The sequence below is a fragment of the Lissotriton vulgaris genome, chromosome 5 (genome assembly GCF_964263255.1).
Source record: "Lissotriton vulgaris chromosome 5, aLisVul1.2, whole genome shotgun sequence".
In the NCBI taxonomy this organism is placed as follows: Eukaryota; Metazoa; Chordata; class Amphibia; order Caudata; family Salamandridae; genus Lissotriton; species Lissotriton vulgaris.
Window position 1 is genome coordinate 1,447,833,962 of NC_141693.1, and position 21,361 is coordinate 1,447,855,322.

The 21,361-nt window shown below is 42.3% G+C and overlaps 1 protein-coding gene across 2 annotated transcripts in view; it reads left to right on the top strand.

Moving 5' to 3' along the window:
- The window catches only part of LOC147712722 (uncharacterized), a 254,238-nt gene that overhangs the window by 126,727 nt on the left and 106,150 nt on the right, over positions 1-21,361 (top strand). For both annotated transcript variants that reach the window (XM_086923372.1, XM_086923373.1), the window contains exon 3: positions 16,932-17,200. In XM_086923372.1, coding sequence (XP_086779498.1) covers positions 16,932-17,200 — 269 coding nt within the window. The remainder of the gene's footprint in view (positions 1-16,931; positions 17,201-21,361) is intronic.

The window sequence follows — 21,361 nt, forward strand, 5'->3', positions numbered from 1 at the left end:
ATGACATCCTGGTATATGGGTCAAACACGCAGGAGAATGATAAGGCGCTGGATCGAGTATGCAATGCTCTCCTGGAGGCCAACTTGACTCTAAATAAAGATAAGTGTGAGTTCCACCAATCCACTCAAGTTCTTTGGCCATGTGTTTTCGAGAGCAGGCATGAGGCCTGACCCGGAGAAAGTGACTGCACTCAACGCCACCAAGAGTCCCCAAGATGTCAGCGACATTCATTCCTTTCTGGGCATGGCGAGCTATTGTGCCAGATATATCAAAGACTATGCCACCATCAGTCATCCCCTTAGAGCCCTCACCAAGCAAGGACAACCTTTTGTGTGGAGTTCCCAATGTGAGAGGGCCTTCCGGGACATCAAACAGGCTGTTGAGGCTGCACACAATCTGGCATACTTTAGCCCCAAAAGAAAGACTGAAATAACAGTGGTTGCCAGTCCAGTAGGTCTGGGTGCCATCTTGGCCCAGTATGACAAAGACAATGACCTACGGCACATCGCGGCCTACGCCAGTTGCAGTTTGACTGAAACAGAAAAGGCCTATTCTCAACCAGAGAAGGAGAGTTTCGCAGTTGTCTGGGCTTGTGAGCACTTTCATGTCTTCATCTATGGTAAGCATTTCACCATGATAACAGATCATCAGGTGTTGGTCACCATATTTGGCAACCACAATGCACAAATGCCACCTAGGATAGAACGTTGGGGCCTGCGCCTACAGGAATACACATACACAATCATCCACAAACCGGGGAAAGGGGAGAATCCTGCGGACTACATGTCCCGACACCCTCGGGAATCCCGGGCCTCGCCTCCGTCAATTGCTGAAGAATACATCCATTTTGTAGTAGGATCAGCCCGACCTCCGGCCATTCCCTTAGAGGCAATCCAGGAAGTCACTGCCCAAGATGGCATTCTTCAGAAAGTCATGCGTCGACTGCGCATCCATCGATGGAGACATGACAGTGAGGAAGAGAAGACCGATCCTCAGGTCCGCCAAGAAATGCAGGCGTTCAGACACATCTGCGAAGAGCTATCTGCCACCTCGGAGGGGCTCCTCCTGAGAGACCATCGGATTGTCATCCCGAGGCAGTTACGACAAGGAGTCATCAACCTGGCTCATGAAGGTCAACGGGGAGTGGTTGCAACCAAAAGAAATCTCTGTGAACGAGTTTGGTTCCCGCTGCTTGATTCCATGGTGGAGGCCACCCTCAAAGACTGCCCAAAGTGTCAACTAGTCAGCCATGGAACACCCCCGGCCCGCTTCAAATGACTAAACTACCAAATGGAATCTGGCAAGAACTAGCCAATGACTTTTACGGACCCCTTCAATCGGGCAAGTATGTGGTGGCTACCATGGATGAGTACTCAAGGTTTCCGATAGCTCATATTGTGCCCTCCACTAATGCCTCCTGCACCATCGCAGTACTTGATGAGGTGTTTGCCGCCTGGGGTGTCCCAAAGGAACTCAAAACGGACAATGGTCCTCCGTTCAATGGCCAGGAGTTTAGTGAGTTTGCATGACACCTTAATTTTGGACATCGAAAGGTCACGCCTCTGTGGCCACAGGCTAATGGCACTATTGAGAGGTTCATGGCAACTCTGAAGAAAACATTCAAACAAGCCACGCTTGGAAAGAAGGACTTGCAAGTTGCCCTCAACGAAGTCTTGCGAGCCTATCGGACTACCCCACATGCCACCACAGGAAAGTGCCCGGCCACTCTCATGCTGGGGCGACCCATCAGAACCAGAATCCCGACGTGGGAAGGTGCTCTGCAACCAGTGTCTCCGACACATGTCCGCCAAGAGGTGGCTCTTGCTGATCGCACCAATAAGAACAAGATGAAATCATATGCGGACGATCGACGGCGAGCCAAGTCTCCTTCCTTACAGATGGGGGACTGTGTGGTGGTCAAACAAGAACAATCTCGAAAGACAGACTGCATGTTCAAAGATGAGCCGTTGGTTATCACCCAAACAAAGGGCACCATGGTTACAGCGACATCTGAAAGGAGAAAGATTACCAGAAATGTGTCTCACTTTCAAAAATGCACCCCGGGCCTGAAAGAGACTCTTGAACAGGATGGAGACATACCGGACACACAAGGACCCAGTCAAGTGGGCACAATCCAAAGACTTGATCAGCAGGCTGAGACTGAATCGGATGCTGGCGGTATGAGTCTGCGACCGAGAAGAAACATTCACAGACCTCAAAGACTGATTGAAGAACTTGAATAAAGTTAGTTCGTTTTTTTGTTAACAAAGGGGGAGATGTTATGTTTTGAGCAGTCTAGTAGCTGGGCGTGGGCGGAGTCATGGGGTGGAGGAAGAGGCGGGGCACGAACAGGAAAGGGACAGTTAGAGTAGGGACAGGGACGAGGAAGGAGTGTGTTAATAAAGCTCCTTGAATATCAAGTAGTGTCTGTCATTATTGCATGCACGACACTACAGGGACTTAATCTCTCAATTTAGAATGGTGACAGGGTGTGTTTACACAATAGTGAAGAGAGGGGATGGGCCCTGACGTGTTGTGTGCAAACACGCCCTGTGGTATGTTTTAAGTTGGGGAAAAATTTCACTTCAAACCTGAGGGACCGTGGGGGCCAAGTAGCCCACCAGGTGCCTCCAAGAAGTGCCACTGCGGTGCGTTGCAGAGAGGTGGTGCAGGCAATGCCCCTTTTTACATCTCTCTGCTATGCAGCTCTGTGGCACTTACTGGATGTACTACGAATTCCGATTTACTTACCTGTTATCAGGAGAGACCTCAGTGCTGCATCTTTGAGCCCAGTACTGATCTTGAAAAGTAATTCTAACCATACTTACCAGTAACTTGAATTTCCTTCCATAGGCTAACATTGACTGGTTTCACTTGGAAATTCTTCTAAGTGTGGAGTTTTCGAAATTTAAAATATTCACCTAAAATCACCCGAACAACGAATTCCGATTTACTCACCTGTTATCAGGAGAGAACCCCGTGCTGCATCTTTTAGCCCAGCACTGAACCTGAAAAGTAATTCTAACCATACTTACAAGTAACTTGTATTTTGCTTCCATAGGAATTCGTTGTCTGGTTTTCACCAGATAAGTTTCTAAGTGTTGATTTTCACAAACTACAAATATTCCTTAAAAATAGCCTGTATGACTTAAGCGCATTCTTTCAACTGTTTACAGGACATGCATCAGTGCTGCATCTAGGATCCACCTCTGAGTAAGAAAAAATAACGATAACACTACTTACCTGCTAAGTGAATTTCCTCCCATAGGATAACATTGGTAATTCTATCTGAAAAAGTTTCTAAGTCTCAACTTTTAAAATACAATAATATTCCTTAAAAATCACAACTGTAACCAAAACGCTTTTATCAAACTGTTTACAGGAGATGTCCAAGAACTGAATCTAGGATCCAGTCCGGTGATTAGAAAAGTAATCCATAAAGTAACTAATTGCATTTAACTAGAAATTCACTTGAGCTCAATGTTGCATTGTATTTGAGATTGTGTTGGCCGTTGCAACAACTGTAAGTACTGTACTTAAAAGTCTATTGCCTATTTCCGAAGTATTTAAACTAAAGTAATTAATTCTGAGAAGGTATATTTTGTAATGTAATGTATAATGTAATTATAATGTAATTTAAAAAATAAACTATCTAAAAACAAATAGTGTAAATAAATGTAGTAAACCTGTGTCAAAAAAATAAATATAACAATTAATAAATTTAAAATTAGTCATTTACAAAACCTTTGAAATTCAGTGAAAAAAACATAGGTTTCAGACATGTTATAGTTAGGAATTAGCATTTAAAAAACCTTTGAAATTCACTGACAAAACCATAGGTTTGAGGCCTGATATAGTTAGGAATTAGCATTTAAAAAAACTCACTGAAAAACCTTAGGTTTTAGGGGTGTTAAAGTTAGGAATTAGCATTTAAAAAACCTTTGAAATTCACTGAAAAAACCAAAGGTTTTAGGGGTGTTCTAGTTAGCTAGACATTTCACTCGTACAAAACCATTGAAATTCCTTCGATATAGTTAGTTGTACAAACTATAACTCGCGCGCCTGCAATCCACTGCTGATTATGTCACATATTACATCATTCATGACATGGGGAAGACGGCGCAGCAGCGCTTTAAACTATGAAGGGAAGCAGATAGTTCGGGAGCACACTGGAGTGCCTTGAAGCCACAATGAATTCACTAATCTATGTGGACCTTTTCAAATATGATGGCGAGTATGCGGCACCCACTGTGGGTAAATACTGGCAACTATAAAACCACAAGGCCCATAATGCACAAGCGCTACAAAGTGGATCATGACTACTTTAGACACATGAGCAGGAGACTGTGAGGCAAGCCGGAAATGATTCGCAATCAGCCACAACACCCAAAAAGAAGGAGCAGACAGCTCTGAAACGCGTCGGTGGAAGGTTTTTAATGATGGATGAAATGCCACCTTCAAGAAAGCAATGAAGGTTGCGTGCATACCTGCTGGTGTGGAGTGCTTCTTTAAAATACAGAGCATCTTGGAACACAAAATGCGACAGCTTCAGTCATGAAAGGAACACCGCCCAGTTAATTAGGAAGGAGTGATGGAGGAGTGGGACTGTCTCAGCAGGGACTGTTCTGGTTGGGAAGACGGCGCAGCAGCGCTTTAAACTATGAAGGGAAGCAGATCGTTCGGGGGCACACTGGAGTTTCTTGAAGCCACAATGAATTCACTAATCTATGTGGACCTTTCCAAATATGATGGCGAGTATGCGGCACCCACTGTGGGTAAATACTGTCAACTATAAAACCACTAGTCCCATAATGCACAAGCGCTACAAAGCGGATCACGACTACTTTAGACACGTGAGCAGGAGACTGTGAGGCAAGCCGGAAATGATTCGCAATCAGCCATAGCACCCAAGAAGAAGGAGCAGACAGCTCTGAAACGCGTTGGTGGAAGGTTTTTAATGACGGATGAAATGCCACCTTCAAGAAAGCAGTAAAGGTTGTGTGCATACCTGCTGCTGTGGAGTGCTTCTCTAAAATACAGAGCATCTTGGAACACAAAATAACGTGATGGCTTTGGTCGCGAAAGGAACACCGCCCAGTTAATTAGGAAGGAGTGGTGGAGGAGGGGGGCTGTCTCAGCAGGAACGGTTCCAGTTGGGAAGACGGCGCAGCAGCGCTTTAAACTATGAAGGGAAGCAGATCGTTCGGGGGCACACTGGAGTGCCTTGAAGCCACAATGAATTCACTAATCTATGTGGACCTTTTTAAATATGATGGTGAGTATGCGGCACCCACTGTGGGTAAATACGGGCAACTATAAAACCACAAGTCCCATAATGCACAATCGCTACAAAGCGGATCACGACTACTTTAGACACGTGAGCAGGAGACTGTGAGGCAAGCCGGAAATGATTCGCAATCAGCCACAACACCCAAGAAGAAGGAGCAGACAGCTCTGAAACGCGTTGGTGGAAGGTTTTTAATGACGGATGAAATGCCACCTCCAAGAAAGCAATACAGGTTGCGTGCATACCTGCTGCTGTGGAGTGCTTCTTTAAAATACAGAGCATCTTGGAACATATATATATATATATATATATATATATATATATATATATATATATATATATATATATATATATGTATATATATATATATATATATATATATATATATATATATATATATATATATATATATATATTTATATGTTTTCAATTTTCCTATTTGCAGCCTTTACTCAACCAGCTTGCAAATAAGTAAAAAGGACTCCAACTTTCTTCATGCAAGTTTATTTTAGTGCTAGAATGCCGCCATGACGCGTTTCGGGCTCGAAAGCCCTTGATCACATGGCATGTCAGAGCATTTTTCCCCATATTTGAAAGTGACAGTGCATTTAGATGACATAAATAACAGACTTCCGATTTCAAAGTCTTTCTTTTAACAACATAGTGCTTTTTGAATATTTTCATCACACAACTAATGTTCGTATATGCTATTTCACATTGATGATTTCATAATTATTTACTTAATGGCTTTTTAAATACAAAATAATAGTGTTGTCTCTGGCTCACAGGTATAATAAATATATAATATTTAATTTTTAAAAGCCAAAGCTTATATTCATTCTGGCCCATCAATATAATAAATACCTTAAAAGGCTAAACTAAAAAATGTATTAATAGCTGATATTTGCATTTTTAAAACCAACGTATCACAATTTTCTAAAAGGTGTTATCACACATATCCTAACATTGTATCCAAACAGAAACAACAGTCGTCTAAAACAATGCCTGAAATCATATATGTTTTTTACTTTTTTTTAGGCAGTTAACTATTAATGTGAAACTGTAAAAAGTTTTCTCAAGTTGGCCTCCCTATTGCCACCTCGTCTTAGGGAAGGTATAGAATCCACCACAAAATATTTTAAATCTGATAACTGGCTGTTATGGACTTCCCTGGAGTGTCGGGCCACTGGATTGCTTGGGTCAAAGTTAGTAATGGCTCTCATGTGTTGGAGGAGTCTTATGGACTGGCAGTTTAGTACTGCCAATGTACTTTAGGCCACAGGAGCACTCTAACACATAGATGGCGTATTTAGTTTTGCAGGTCAAACTCTTAGTAATTGGAGTGGGAGTTGTCCTAAACGGGGTACAATATGAGCTTCTGTTAATGCCTAACTTGCAAGTTTTTCAAGTCTGACATTATTTGAACCCTTTTTGTCCTGCAATCCAATTCGTGCTAGCAACAATCTCAGGGCTACTCTTTACTAAATAATCACTAGTTGAAGTGGCCCTTCTATACGTAATGATCAGATTTTGGGGGATTAGTTCACATATTGATGAATCATTATGTATTATATGCCAGTTTTTCATTATAATTTGGCATTTATCCTCTCTCTGTTTGCTGTAGGTCAGAATGAGTTTGGGATTGCTGACCTCTGCTGTTGGCTTAAGACCAGATTTTAATTTGGTTTTGGACAAAAGGTCTTCCCTACTTAGTTGGTTGGATTTGCGAATTGCTGCATCTATGGTTGCGGAGAAATACCCTCTGCCTAAGAAGCGACCCTTGCATTCCATTTGTGCCTGCAAGAGATCCTCTTCTCTGCTGCACAGCCTACGCATACAAAGCATTTCCCCATAGGGGATACTATTTATTGTGTGCTTAGGATGGAAACTAGATGCGTGCAGTAGGGTGTTTCCTGCTGTGGGTTTGCGGAATAAGCGTGTTTCCAATTGATCATTTGCGACCAATACCTCCACATCTAGGAAAAAGGCAGATTGATTACTGATGTTATGAGTAAGATGTAAATTGATGTAATTTTTGTTCAAATTGGCAATAAAAGCTTCTGCACTTGATCTGTCACCTCGCCATATCAGGAACAAATCATCCATGTATCTGACCCATTGACTACATGACTGGATAGTATCTCTTCATACAAAATGTTGACAATCATCTCTTCCCACAACCCCAAGTATATATATATATATATATATATATATATATATATATATATATATATATATATATAATGTGACTTAAGCAATATATATATATATATATATATATATATATATATATATATATATATATATATATATATATATATATATATATATATCAAACCAAAGTTGTTCCACAACTCACGAAAGCCACAACTCGGCGTGGTAATCTATACAAACAGGTAGGTAGCAGCCCAGCAATGTGCACACTTTCTGCCATACGCGTTTCGAGCTTGTAGCAGCTCTTGATCACTGGCGGCAAGGAGACAGGATACGGAAGTTAAGAACATGTGGTTTATTTAATAAAGAGTCCCGCCCCAGTGGGCGCAGTGGCATGCTGGTATTGGTAGTCTTTATCACGCCACCCCTACTCAAAGTTCATTCACCAAGTGGTTCCGTACCTGGCTAACAGATAAATGAAATCCCGGTTGGGCATGCGCTCACTGTTAGGCTAGCCTCGGTTCACCTTGCCTGTGTTGGCCACGTCGTACCTCCAAGCCTCTTAGTATTCCGCACAGAGGTCCCGCACAAGTCGCGGTGGGGCTTCGTAGCGGCTGGAACTGCCGCTAAACATCAAACCAAAGTTGTTCCACAACTCACGAAGCCACAACTCGCCGTGGTAATCCATACAAACAGGTAGGTAGCAGCCCAGCCCAGCGGGACTCTTTATTAAATAAACCACATGTTCTTAACTTCCGTATCCTGTCTCCTTGCCGCCAGTGATCAAGAGCTGCTACAAGCTCGAAACACGTATGGCAGAAAGTGTGCACATTGCTGGGCTGCTACCTACCTGTTTGTATGGATACCACGCCGAGTTGTGGCTTCGTGAGTTGTGGAACAACTTTGGTTTGATATATATACATATATATATATATATATATATATATATATATATATATATATATATATATATATATATATATATATATATATATATATATCTTCAATATGCCTGCTTTCACTTTCTTAAAAACAGGCTTCAGCACGCTCGGGCTCACTCAAAAGACTTTATTTGTGGCTATAGGTGATGTGTTTCAACTGCCTCCGTGATCTTTGTCAAAACCATGCAAATTGCCATTACTTTGTTTTTATACATCCAGTCAAGTTAAAAATCCTTAAAGTGACGGTGCAAAACAAACCATAAAAGTGATATGTGCAACTTTTAGTCTCCGCTTTTATAAAGTGACAAGTGCAAATCTTGAACCACTTTTTTGATTACCTCAAGTAATTACTACCCACAATAGCAGAATATTTTCGGATGAGCCTTTCATATTTCAGTCTCAATGTCCAATTGTAAAGTGGATATTTCAAATGAGAAAAACATAATATTTATTAAAGATTGTGCTGTTATCCTTGATATCAAACAGTTCAACACCAATTTCTGAATTATAAAGTGCTTGTTGCAAATTAAAAATCAGAAAAAAACACTTTGTCTATTGTTGATTTCATTCTTCAATTAGACATTTAGGGGCTCATTATGATCGCGGACGGACTTGTATCCGTCCGCGACCATAGAGGAGGAGGGAACCTCCGCATGGCCAGCGGAGTTCCCTCCTGTCAAATTAGGATGTGACCGCCACCCTGGCGGTCACATCCTCTATTTTTACCATTGCTGCGGGTGCGGCTTCAAGCTGCACCCTCCGCAATGGTAAAAATGCATACATTGCATTTGTATGCAGAAAGTGGCAGGCACTGTGCGGTGCCTGCCGATTAATGCATACAAATGCAGGGGGGTACCATAGGTACCCCCCATGTGCACCCCCCACCCCCCCTCACACAGGGGACCCGCAATGGGCCCCCGCAGTGAAGGTACACATGCTTTTCCACGGCGGAAAAGCCACCGTGGAAAGGCATCTCTTTTACACCATCCTAATGTGGCTGGCGGTGTCTGATAGACACCGCCAGCCACGTTACAGCTTTTCAGCCGCGGTTGTAAGTCAACCACGGCGGAGAAAAGCGGCGGACTGAAACCAGGACCCACCAGCCATCCTAATGTGGCGGTGGGTCTTTGGTGGGTCCGCAGAGGATTTTCCGCATCCTCCGGGCCGGCGGTGACTTCCGCCGGCCCGGAGGATGCGGAAAATCCTCCATCATAATCAGCCCCTAAATGTGAAAATCCTTCCCTCAAATCTTATTATCAAAATTAGATTCAAAGCAATAAAAATGTTCATCATCTGTGTAAACTGCTTGACCATCTAATCCTGGGCAAGTGCCCTTTATCTGTTGGCTGATCAGACCAATAACCATTATCTAACCGACTCAAATCATTCATATACACATTGCATCCTATACTACTATTGAATATGAGTATCCAATCAATATTATTATGACCGTGGTTTTTCTATTATAAAGTGCCTTACAAGTGCTGAATGTGAAATCCCACTACTTAATTGTGAATTCTATATTATAAAATTTAAAAATAGGCTGATAAGGTAGCTTCTATCTTATTTTTTCTTATTATTTTAGCGTATAAGTGAACATATAAATATTGTTCAGTGTTGAGGCCGTTTGGAATCTTAGAATTAAATCTCAAAATATGTCTGGATTGAAATTGTCTGAGACATTTTTCTCTATTACCACCTCTAAGCCGGCTTGGCACCCGATCTAACACAAAATATTTTAGATCTTCTACCTTGCTGGCATGTACAGCTTCATAGTCCCTGGCCCACCGGGTAGGTTTGATCTTTATTTTGGGAAACAGCCTTTACAACGAGGTAAATACATTGCATGCCTTTCCCTCGCATTTTTTAGCACGCATATTTTTACAGAGAATATGCATTTACACTGCATGAAAATACCATATATTTAAGGCAATTTGGGGGGGGGGTCTTCCACCCAAATACATTGTTTTTAAATCTAAAAATAATGTGTGGTATTGACATGCAATTTAACTACATAATTGTGGAAAAACATGCGTGCTAAAAAATGCGAGGCAAAGGCATGCAATGTCTTTACCAGCGTTGTACCATCGTTCAACCCCTTATTTTTGATGGCCCTGATATGCTGTAAGATGAATTGATGTGCAAGTAAAATAGGGCTCCCTACATAGAGCTTCAAACAAGTGCATCTGAGAGCATAAACTACAAACTCACTCCTACAATTCAGAGGTTTCGCAATTTTCCACTTTATATAATAAAAAGGCAAAGCTACTTCCATGATGTTAACACCATGGTTACACGCTTTGCACTTGTGGCATCTTCTAATGCCTTTACTGCCACTCAGTCATGTCTCTTGTTGCTGAGTCCCAGGACTGATGACCACCAAATCCCATCTCACTAACCTAATACTGGATCGCTGAATAACAGGTGCCAATGCTTCTGAAAAATCACTCTTATTTGCTGAAGCTGGGTACTATACCCTGTTATAAATCGTAAATTCTGATCTTGCTGAGTGGGTGGATTCTTTATCTTTTCTGAAAAAATCAACTGCTCCCTGGCTTTCATATTTGCTTTGTTTTTGGCCTCATCCAAGGTTGATTTGCCAAATCCTCGTGCTACAAACCTATCTCTAAGTTCTGTTTGTACTTTGTGGAGCCAATCTGGGCTACTACAATTTCTCCTCATGCGCAAGTTCTCAGTCTAAGGGATGCTATTTTTTTGTTTTTTAGGACGGAAACTCCGCACATGTAATACTGTGTTAACTGTGGTGCATTTACGGTACTTTTTGTGTATAGCTGCCCATTTTCCACATGTACGGTTAGGTCTAAAAACTGTATCGCACTCTCAGTGTAATTAGATGTAAAATGTAAATTTAGATTATTAATGTTGAGCCTGTTCAAAAAGCTTTCTGCTGATGACTTGCTGCCACGCCATCTTATAAAAAGATCATCAATATAGCATGACCACAAGATCACATTCTCAGTAATTTCCAAGGCAAACTCAACCCAATTTCTTCTAGGAGCACTATCAGCCATCAGCATAAAAAACGTGCAGCTCATTATGATAGCCAATATAAGAAGAACACTTTCCTATCAATCCCTCCCCCTGCCTAAATTGTGTGTTAACCTTTCTGCTCTGCATAGACCAACTTTGTATATATGTGATCAAGGGCAGTTCCTGCCCGAAACGCGTCATGCCTACCTGAACTGCTGACATTGGATAATAAAAGTTCGCTGTGACACTCTGCCAAAATCGTGTGGTGGTCCGTTACTTCTGTGGTCTAAACTGGGAACAGAATTTTGCTCCATATATATATATATATATATATTGCCACAGCTTCTTCTTTCCACATGGAGTAGATCAAAGGACACGGCACAGCAACAGATGGTTTTAGCGTTTTTTTATTTACACACCAGTGCAAAAATAACGTGCATCAAAAAAGGACGGTCTACGCGTTTCGGCTCCTGCCTTCCACTGGACCATATATGTTTTCACTGAAAATTAATAAAGGTTAAAGGGACGTTATAGGTAGGTGAAAATGTAAGTTAAAACATACGGTTTTAAATTACCAAAACCATTGAAATTCACTAGTAATAGTTATCTTAAGTAACTATGAGCCACGAGTATCAAAATAGTTTTTTGTGATTACCAAACTGCGATTTTTACTGAATTGCTATTTGGTAATCACAAAGTGCAATGTATGAAAGGAAACTCCTAAGATTTAGTGATTCCTTAATAGTACCAAGTAGTGATTCGGTAAATAGGTAATCGCTATTAGGAAATACTACTCCAATTGTTCCTATGGTCCTAAAGGCCCACAGGGGCGAACGGTTTTGCATTAGCTAATTTACGATAACCTAATTGGTAATTGCTAATTTTGGAATGCAAAGCCAAGGGTGCTCCTTTAAGCACCCCTCAAAAAAAGCACATGTAAAGCGCACACGTGCCCAATGGACCTGTGCGCGCTACATAACACTTTGAACAATACATTTTTCAAACTCTGCACATGGTTACCATTGTCTTGGAGTTGATTGTAACAGCATTTCCTAAATGCACAGTTTTCATTTGGAAAATGCTTGGTACATGTGCTAAGGGAATCGCAAACTGTGATTCCCTGTTTGTAGTCGCAATTATAGGTAATCGCTATTTCTGAGATTACCTAAAATTGCAACTGCAAAGCTTTTCATACATCTTGAAAGGTTATTTTGCATTCGCAAACGGCCTAAAATATCGATACACACCGTTTAAAAATGCAAAATTATTTGATACATGTGGCCCTATAAATGCAAAATTATTTGAAACATGTGGCCCTATAACTCGTGCCCTAAGCTAACTATAATTCCCGCCCGCCATCTGCTGTTCTTTCATCAAATGTTGCAGTGATGTTATCAGTGATGTCATAGAACATGTCATGAGTGATGTAATATGTTGGGTAATTAGCAGTGCATGGCAAGGGAGCAAGTTAAAGTTACGGTAGGGCTCTTGTTATAGCTACTTTAGATAAATATAACTGATGAATGTCATTGGTTTTGTTCATTTAAAAGGGTAAGTTTTAACTGCAATTTTCACCAAACTATGACGTCCCTTTAGTATTAGTTTTTTTCAGTAAATTTCTAGGGATTTTTTTTATGTAAAGAAATATTTTATGGCCGTACAAAAAGTCAAGCCCCCGCCATGCATGGCCCCGCTCCCCAAGCCGCTTCGGGCCCCTAGCACCCCATCCCATTAGGCCTTTTCTTTAATTAAGAGGAGGGGCACATGGCCTTCCTCCCTGAGCCAATAGTGACCCCATGGACTCTATACTCCGGGCCCAAAACATATCTTTTAAGGGGAGTGTCAATGGCCCCCTCTCCCCGAGTCTGTGGGGGGCCCAGGGAACCCCATTCTCTGGGGCTGTAATATAAGATAAGTGAAGTAGGGCACATTAGCTCCCATCCGTGAGCTTAAATATACTTTGGGGATCCCAACCCTCAGGAGAAAATCCCATTAATGAGGGGATGGAGTGTGCCCAAGCTTTAATTGACCTGGGGACCCCATGCCCCAGGGCCCATGTTCCATATGTGACACCCACCTAACAATACATTGGGGCTGTGGGGGGGCATCCTAGGGCTCTTGCTGTCCCAGCGGCTCACTGCATGCATCCTGTGATGATCTGTGTCATGTATATTATATGCTTATTCCCTTAAGAGTATAGAATGAATGTGTAAGTAAATTCCAACATAATACCTTCTGATATGGAATGTCCATGCTTGTTGTAGTCAGTTGACTTGTGACCGTTTGTGGATGAGGTTAATAAAACCTACGTGCTGAAACGATCTTATGAGGATTCATTTATTTACATGTGGAGAACACCACACATCCTTCCTGGGTGCTGCGGGAGTCGGTAATGTTTCCACCTGGTGGGATCAATGTGTGTGTGTTTTCCTGCCAGCAAGAGCGCAGGCAGGGAAACAAGAGTCTGCTCCCACTCTGTTGGAGCATATTTAAAGCTTCTGCCACGTGAGAGCAAATATGCATTCGATGACCGCAGTCATGTCTGCTCCCACCTAACAGGAGCTTTAAAGATTCTCCCACCGGGATGGAGCAGGCATATGCTTCCCTGTCCGCGGTATTGCAGGCAGGGAATCTGTGGTGTCTCATTGATGGGCTCTCCGGGATACAGTAATTGAGCCGACCCCAAGGGAGGTGGTCCATGGAGCCTTTACAGGGTCTTGGAGAGTGGTAGCGCAGCCAATATGCATTTGAAGTGCATTTCGGCACCTGGGGGTGGAGGTCGGGTAAGGGGCCCCCTTCCCAAAAGTAATGTTTTGTGCCACCCCCCTGTGTCCTGGTTCTTGCTGTGGAGGGTGAGGTGGATTAACAGTAGGGCAGATTCACTGAATTTGCAGAAAAATAAAAATAAAACATTTTTGGCCCCAGGCTGACCCCACCACCAGACTTGGGGATCGGGGTATCCTTACACTGACCCTTATGGCTTTGTTGATGTGGGGCAGCCAATCAAATCTCAGCATAAGATTTTTCAGGTACGTGGATCCTCCGCGGCTTGAAATTTACAAAGGTTTTGAGCATTAATTGCTAAAAAAAATACTGAACAGATTTACATCAAAACACAAACAGAACAGCAAGCTTTCTATACAAAGATCTAGCTTTCTGCCAAATTTTGTATAAATACGTTCAGCAGTTTTTGAGTTAAACAAATACTCTGTGGCTTTACATGTATTTGTGATATGTGGAAGCCTCTGAATTGGCTAAACTCCTCAGGCTCTCCATCTGGTTTAGTTCATCACTCAGAGAATTGTGAACATGGTTTGTTGAGACAGAAAGCCATGGCCTATTCATTTAGTTATATAGCTAAGTCCCTCTTCAAGGCCAATCCACACGCAGGTTTATTTATGAACCCTCTGAGGCGAGAATCCGGTTGGCCCTTGTCTTGTGATAACGTTTTGCAAAGCTCCTCACCGGAGGACTACGCTTTCCAGGTGGCTTCCCACCTTTTACCTAGACCTGATGAAGACCCGCTGTTGAGGCTTTAACTCGCCCCTCTCCCTTTTTACCAGGTCGAAACGGATCCTCTTTCTGTTCTCTAATGAAAATTTCACACAGGAGGGCTCTTTGAGCACCTTCTTTCTCCTATCTCCCTAGCTGGATGGACCGTATGTAAACAATGAGAATTATACTGTCAAGTTGCGCATAATTATATATATATATATATATATATATATATATATATATTAATATAGTATAATGAATCCATTGACTTCTTGTGTGTGATAAGTATTGATATAATTTACTTTTTTTTCTCCATATTCTTGAAAGTAATACCTTACCCCGTACATCTAGGTTGAAGAGGCTGGTCTGGACAATATCCAGATCAGGATAAGTTAATCGGTTTAATCTTGTTCCCCCTATTGGTCTCTCTGCTTGGACCATTGTTGTTGCATATCACATTTTACTCGGATCCTTCAGGTTATTGTTGGGTTACCCCATTGATATGTAATTGGGGATTTACTGTTGCAGTAAATTAATGTTCCTAGGTATGTTGGCTTACCTAGAAAACACATGCAGTGCTGGGGGCCATTAAAAAAAATGATTTTGGGAGGACTCCCTCTCCAACCCGCCAACAGCAATGCAGAGATAGAAACTTGCTATGTTTTTCGTTTGCAACATGGAGCTGGCATTACATTTTCAAAGTCTGCTTTTTGTTCTTACCTATCTGTAATGGGTCCCAATCTACAATTTACACAATGTACTTCTAGTAACATCCGCACCACATGCAATCCCTGCCTCTAGACTTTCAACAATAATGAGCATTGTTGGCTGTAAGAAGATGCCATCACCCTGTGCTTGTAATTTATGGGTTAAGTTATGGGTGCCAAAATTAAGGGGGTTAGAAGAGTCATTCCTGCATGTAATAACAGCAACTTAGCCAGTTATCCACACCTCCTCCACAACCCCACCCATACATGAAAACAGAAATCTGCAAAGAAAATTATAGGATTGTAAAAGTTATGCCCCTGTGACAGAAAATCAATAGGTAACACTAGACAACTGAAAGGACGCTGTCGTCCACAACCATACATTCACCCACAAAATATCCACGCACGCTATTATCAGAAAGGTAGACCAAATCTTCCTTGAGGGTGTTTATTTGGAAGTCTGTTGTATTGCAAGGAGAGCAATGTTATGGTTTTCTAAGCGCTCTGACATTTATCGGGTTCCTGACGCAATAGCTTGTAGTGCTCACTGAATAAAACAGAGAAAGGCTTTTTATTTGTATTTAAAGTTCGAGTAGCCGACAGGTAAAGTTATGTTCGTGTTATCGGGGAAAAGGGTCTGTGAGTGGGTTGTTAGTAACGGGCCTCCATGCAGGATATGTCCATTCACTCATATAGGCGCCGTCTATATTGGGTTCTAGAGGCCCAAGCAGGAGTTAGGAGAGACTGGTAGGGCGCAAGCCAGGGTTCACCACGTCATAGTGCTTTTGTTTTGTTTAGGCGCCTTGACGCCCACTGGGCATAGCTGCGCATTACAAATGCCATTTCATTCATTCATTTTAAGACATGTTGCCTAGCAGATCATGGTAGAAAAAATGCGAGGGGTGGGAGGAAGCAATTGACGAGCAGTGGACGGGCACTGATTACTTAGAATCCATCTGTGCTTGGTCCCAGCTCCACAGACAGGAGCAAAGGGACACAGAAGTCAACAAATGGTAAGCAGTTGGAAGGCTCCAAGCCCTTTTGCATAAACAGTATTGTCTTGCAAGGCTGTCGCAGGCTCGACCTAAAAAGCGAAACGAGTGGCATCCCCCATGCTTGTCTTCATAGTGCAAGATCTGCACTGAATCGCCTCCAGGGGCTTGGATATGAATGGCCATAAAAAGAGACAGTTCTAGGGGGTGGGAATCTGATCCCTCCATCATGGCATGAGCTCCGCGACGTGCTCCTTGCTCGCTCAGGTGAATGAAATGATTTGTGTCTGATTCACAGAACAAGGGAGACTTTTCTGGAAGTCGTACTAATTCTTAACCACATTTTATTGTCTTCTGAATTTAGAACTCCCAACAAAGGAAATGAGTGCTACTCACACAACGACGACAGAAGGAGACACAACCTCACCTGTTACAGATGAAGAAGCTAAAACAAACACTACAGTTTTTGAAACAAATGCCACCGATAATGCCCTGCACATTATTGCCATGACTGAGACATCATCTGAACCTATGGACACCACCGAGCAGACTACTCCTCCTGCAGTCACGCAACCTGCTGCTATGACAGTATCACATTTGCCAAGTAAAACTGTCCCACCTGAGAATGTGGAGGTAAGATTTATCTTTATCACAATCAGGGCACCTCGCTTAATGGTACTTATTTTTTTAAAATCTGTTTTTATCCAAGCTGATTTATGCTCCCGTTATCTGGTTTATCTATATTTATTTTATGTTATATGAACACCCACACTCCCATCCACCACTGCCACCTAGATCAGTCAATTGTCAAGTCTTTTCTGAGACTTCAATGATCTTTTCAGTGTGAAATTTTTTCCTGTTTAAGTACATTCTTTGTATTTTTTGTAACTTCCCCTCTTTTACCAGTGTTAACAGTTTGTTAATGCCTAATTACACAATTTCAGTGATAAAAAAAACACATGTGAGTTTTTTGTCTAATTTCGTACAGAAAATCTTCATTACTCTCTTTCTAAGGCCGCCCACTTACTTTCAAACACATTATCCTTACTACATGCGACCTCACCTTGGAGACCTGTAATTACATTGTCCCATGTGGCACCAGCAAAAAGAAAGAAAAAGTTCGCCTTTAGAAGTATTTCTTGTAGTTCTTTTATTTCTGTGAGAAAGTGAATTATTGGTTGAAGTGGGGTGGTAGTCCTCTTCAAATAATAGTGACTCTATCTTTTTCGTGACCTCACCGTGTCTCAGTCACGGAAAAGAAGAGAGTTCAGATCAAGCAATGCCAACAAATTGAAACATTCCAAGGGCCAATCAGCGAGGGGGGAACTGTGACAATAAAGCCTCCAGACAGTAATCATGTCATTACCACCACATCTGCTTTCCTTGTCTTATCATAACAATAGGCAATATCAAGAAGTAAAACGGTATTTCCGAAAGGATTATAGACTGACCACAAAGTGGTGCTCACCAGTGAAACTATTGAGAATTCAAGGCATTTGAATAAAGTACTTGCCAAAACTTACCCTACTTTCGAACTATGCAGTGTTTGCTGTGTATTTATAGTTAGGACCAGGTTTCCATAGCAAATAGGTTTTAATTTTTTTATTTTATTTACTAATACCTTTGGCGCTGCTTGAGGTAACATCACAAAAGTTTCCAAAGCAAAAGTTTCCAAAGAAAAAGTTCATTCCACTTCAGCTCCTTACTGGAAAGCTTCAAGGTAATCCATTAAGCGGGAGCTGAGAAAAGCTAGACAGGGTGTCCCAACATGCGCTTTCCCCTTGCAGTTTCCTATAAGAACTTTAGACATAGCTGCCGTCAAAACAGCTAAACAGAACTACACCAAATTTGGCAGAGAGATTGATATTTACACAGAAAGCATATGTTTTGTGACTTGGTGTATATCTGTTAAGTAGTTTTTGAGAAATGAAGGTTAAAAATGTATCGATATCTAGAGACACTGGAATACAGCGGAACCGGCAGATCAAAAGAGAAAATGTGATCGGCTGTTTCACATCAGCAAAGCTGTTTGGCAGTATCTTTAAGTCACGGTGTCCTTAAACATTTTGACAAAACATATAGGGGGCAGAGTATGGATATCTTGACCCCCTAGCCCTTGTGGGGGGGTCCCGGAGTAATCAGTTGTACTGCCACTATCCATGCCATAGCCCCTACTACCTCACTCCTGCCCTCTGTTACCGGCTTCACCCGTACCTCATCCCACCTGCCCTCCATATTCGTTGTGCTGCCACTGCCCCTCCCTCTTGCCTTCCATCGTTTGTTATGCTAGCACTCTTTCGCCTGTCCTGCATAGTTGGCTTTCTGTCCTTTCCCAAGTTTGATAAAGCAGACAGAAAAAAAACATGTTAGCCTTGTGACCTACCTGACGGGTCAGGGGCTTTATGAAACATGAGTCTGTTATAGACAAACATAAAAGACTGTACATTAGTGACTGGACCCACTTATGCTCATGTTAGGGTTGGAGAGCATAAACAAAGTAGAAATGAAAGAAATTCTTTTAACCCCTTGCGTTGGGGCGTATTTTCCGCCTGTGCTGACTCCGCCTTGCGCGGGCTGAGCCATGAAGGAACGGTTCCGTCATCAGCACAGCTCAACCAATGCTGATGACGGAACCGTTCTGTCATCAGCACGCAAGGGGTTAAAGTATTCTCCTTAATTTTGTTTCGACTTTTATAAATGACAAGTGAATTGCAGTCTTCATGATGATAACTTAGTGGCATCTTGTGAGGATTGTGGCAAGGCGGTTGAGGGATCCAAATGTCAATTTGTCCACCCAACTCACAATCTAGGAGGGCAGTAAGGCTTGAGACTGTTAAGCCCACTGCTGCAGGAGGCATTTTTGAAGTGGGAGGTGAGAATACAGAACAAATGAAATGCCCTGCCATTGTACTGAAGGCCAATGGCATTTTAGGATTTGTGGGGCAATGGGCAGATATATTTTGGGACCCCATGTTCTGAGTAACTTTGAATTTTATTGCCTATTTTTCTACTATTGTAAGCCTGCATCAATATCCGAAAATTATATGCAGGGGCATAGAGTGAGAGAAAGATCACATAAGCGGGGGCCCTTTGCAAGGTGGTGACCCTGGGCAGCTTCCAACTTTACCCATGCCATAAAACATTCCGGATGAAGAATCTATGCCCAAGCTTTTAAGTAACTCCTGGTGCCTTTTGGATATTTATCTCTGGGAAATAATTTGCTCTCTGTGAGAAAGTAAATTATTGGTTGAGATGGATGGTAGTCCTCTTCAAGTAATAGTGACACTATTCTTTACTAGGTCCAGTTAGGTCTCAGTAATTTAAACCTGAGCTCAACCCTTGGTAGCAGTAGCACAGAGCAGACAAGTTTAACTGAGGAGAAATGAGTAAAGCTTTTATCCCTACCAAAACAATTAAAGTAGAAAACACAACACAATATGTATCCCACTCCATTTTATAAAAATAGAGACTTTTTAAATTAGCAAATAGACATCAAAACACCAAACATTAGATGTAGTGAACCAGAGATATGATTTTTCAAACGTTTAGATGTTTCTAGCGCCACAAATCACAAAGCACCAACAGTAGGTATGTAGTTGTACTAGGCCAGGTCAAAGTTAAATGTTAAGGCTGAGAGCGGGTCGGATACATGGACCAAGTTCGTCCTGGTGGAAAGTTTGCCTTCTGACCTAGCCTTTTTTCTAGAGAAAATCGATGTTGTGTGGGTCATGGTGCCAGGTGGATCCAAAAAGGGACTTTTCTATTGGATCTGGCTGAAGTGCAGGACCTCAGTGGGAGCCTAGGCTCCAGCGGGTAGATCAAGGCTCTCAAAGTCAAAGGCAGGATAACTCGGAGCGGGTGAATTAAAGTTGCTTGCCAGGAAGGCTTCGTTGGGGTGCTGCATAGTAATGGTCCTGGTGAAATCTTTTATGTTTGGACTTTCTGGAAGTCAGGATCCATTCAGCTGGGTAAGCCAGCAAATTGAGTCTGACAGCAGTTTGGCATTTGCGGGTTTTAGCTCGGTGGTGGTCCAGAGGTAGCCTTTGGTTCTTTTTGCAAAAATTTCAGAAAAAGTTTTCAAGTGTCCAATCTTGTTATTGTGGTGGGGTGGGGGATTAGAAAAGGATCCAGGACCTTTTTGGCAAAACTTGGGGGTTAAGAATCAATGTCCCAGAAGTCACCAGCGGGGTTCAGTGCAAAACCAGTTGGAGTAGGTCAGCTAGGCGCAGAAGAAATGTGGAATTCTTGCAGCTTTTGTCTTCCAGGTTTTGACTAGGAGGCACGTTAACTAGCTGTGGAGACCACTCTTTTATCATGGGTACAAGGGGGGAGCAGGATCAGTCCTTGAGGTTTTTCTCCACAGGTTCAACAGCATGCACATTCTTCTGTCTTCCACATGTCCAGTGGTGCTCTGAAGAAGGTACTCAAGAGTGCCACTTTTATGCCTGGCACTAGCTTGTTGGTAAGGAAACTCCATGACCGATAGAGAAAATATTCCCAGGGGCTACCCAACCCACATTGATAACGCTTCCTTGTAGGTTGACCCTAAACAATCCCATAATTCATTGTTCTGCTGAAATCTCACATGGTACAACCATGTTTACCCTGGGCAGAGCTCAAGGCAAAGCCCTGAGGTGTGTCCAGGAAAGGAGTATCTTCCCCTGCAAACACGTTTTCCCCCCATTGGGATTGATGCCACTCTGGCTACTTGCACAATGGCCGGCCTAGGTGTAAGATGCATCTGCCTGTGACAGGGGATGTCCCTTTGAAGCTTGTGCATTTGGTGGGTACATC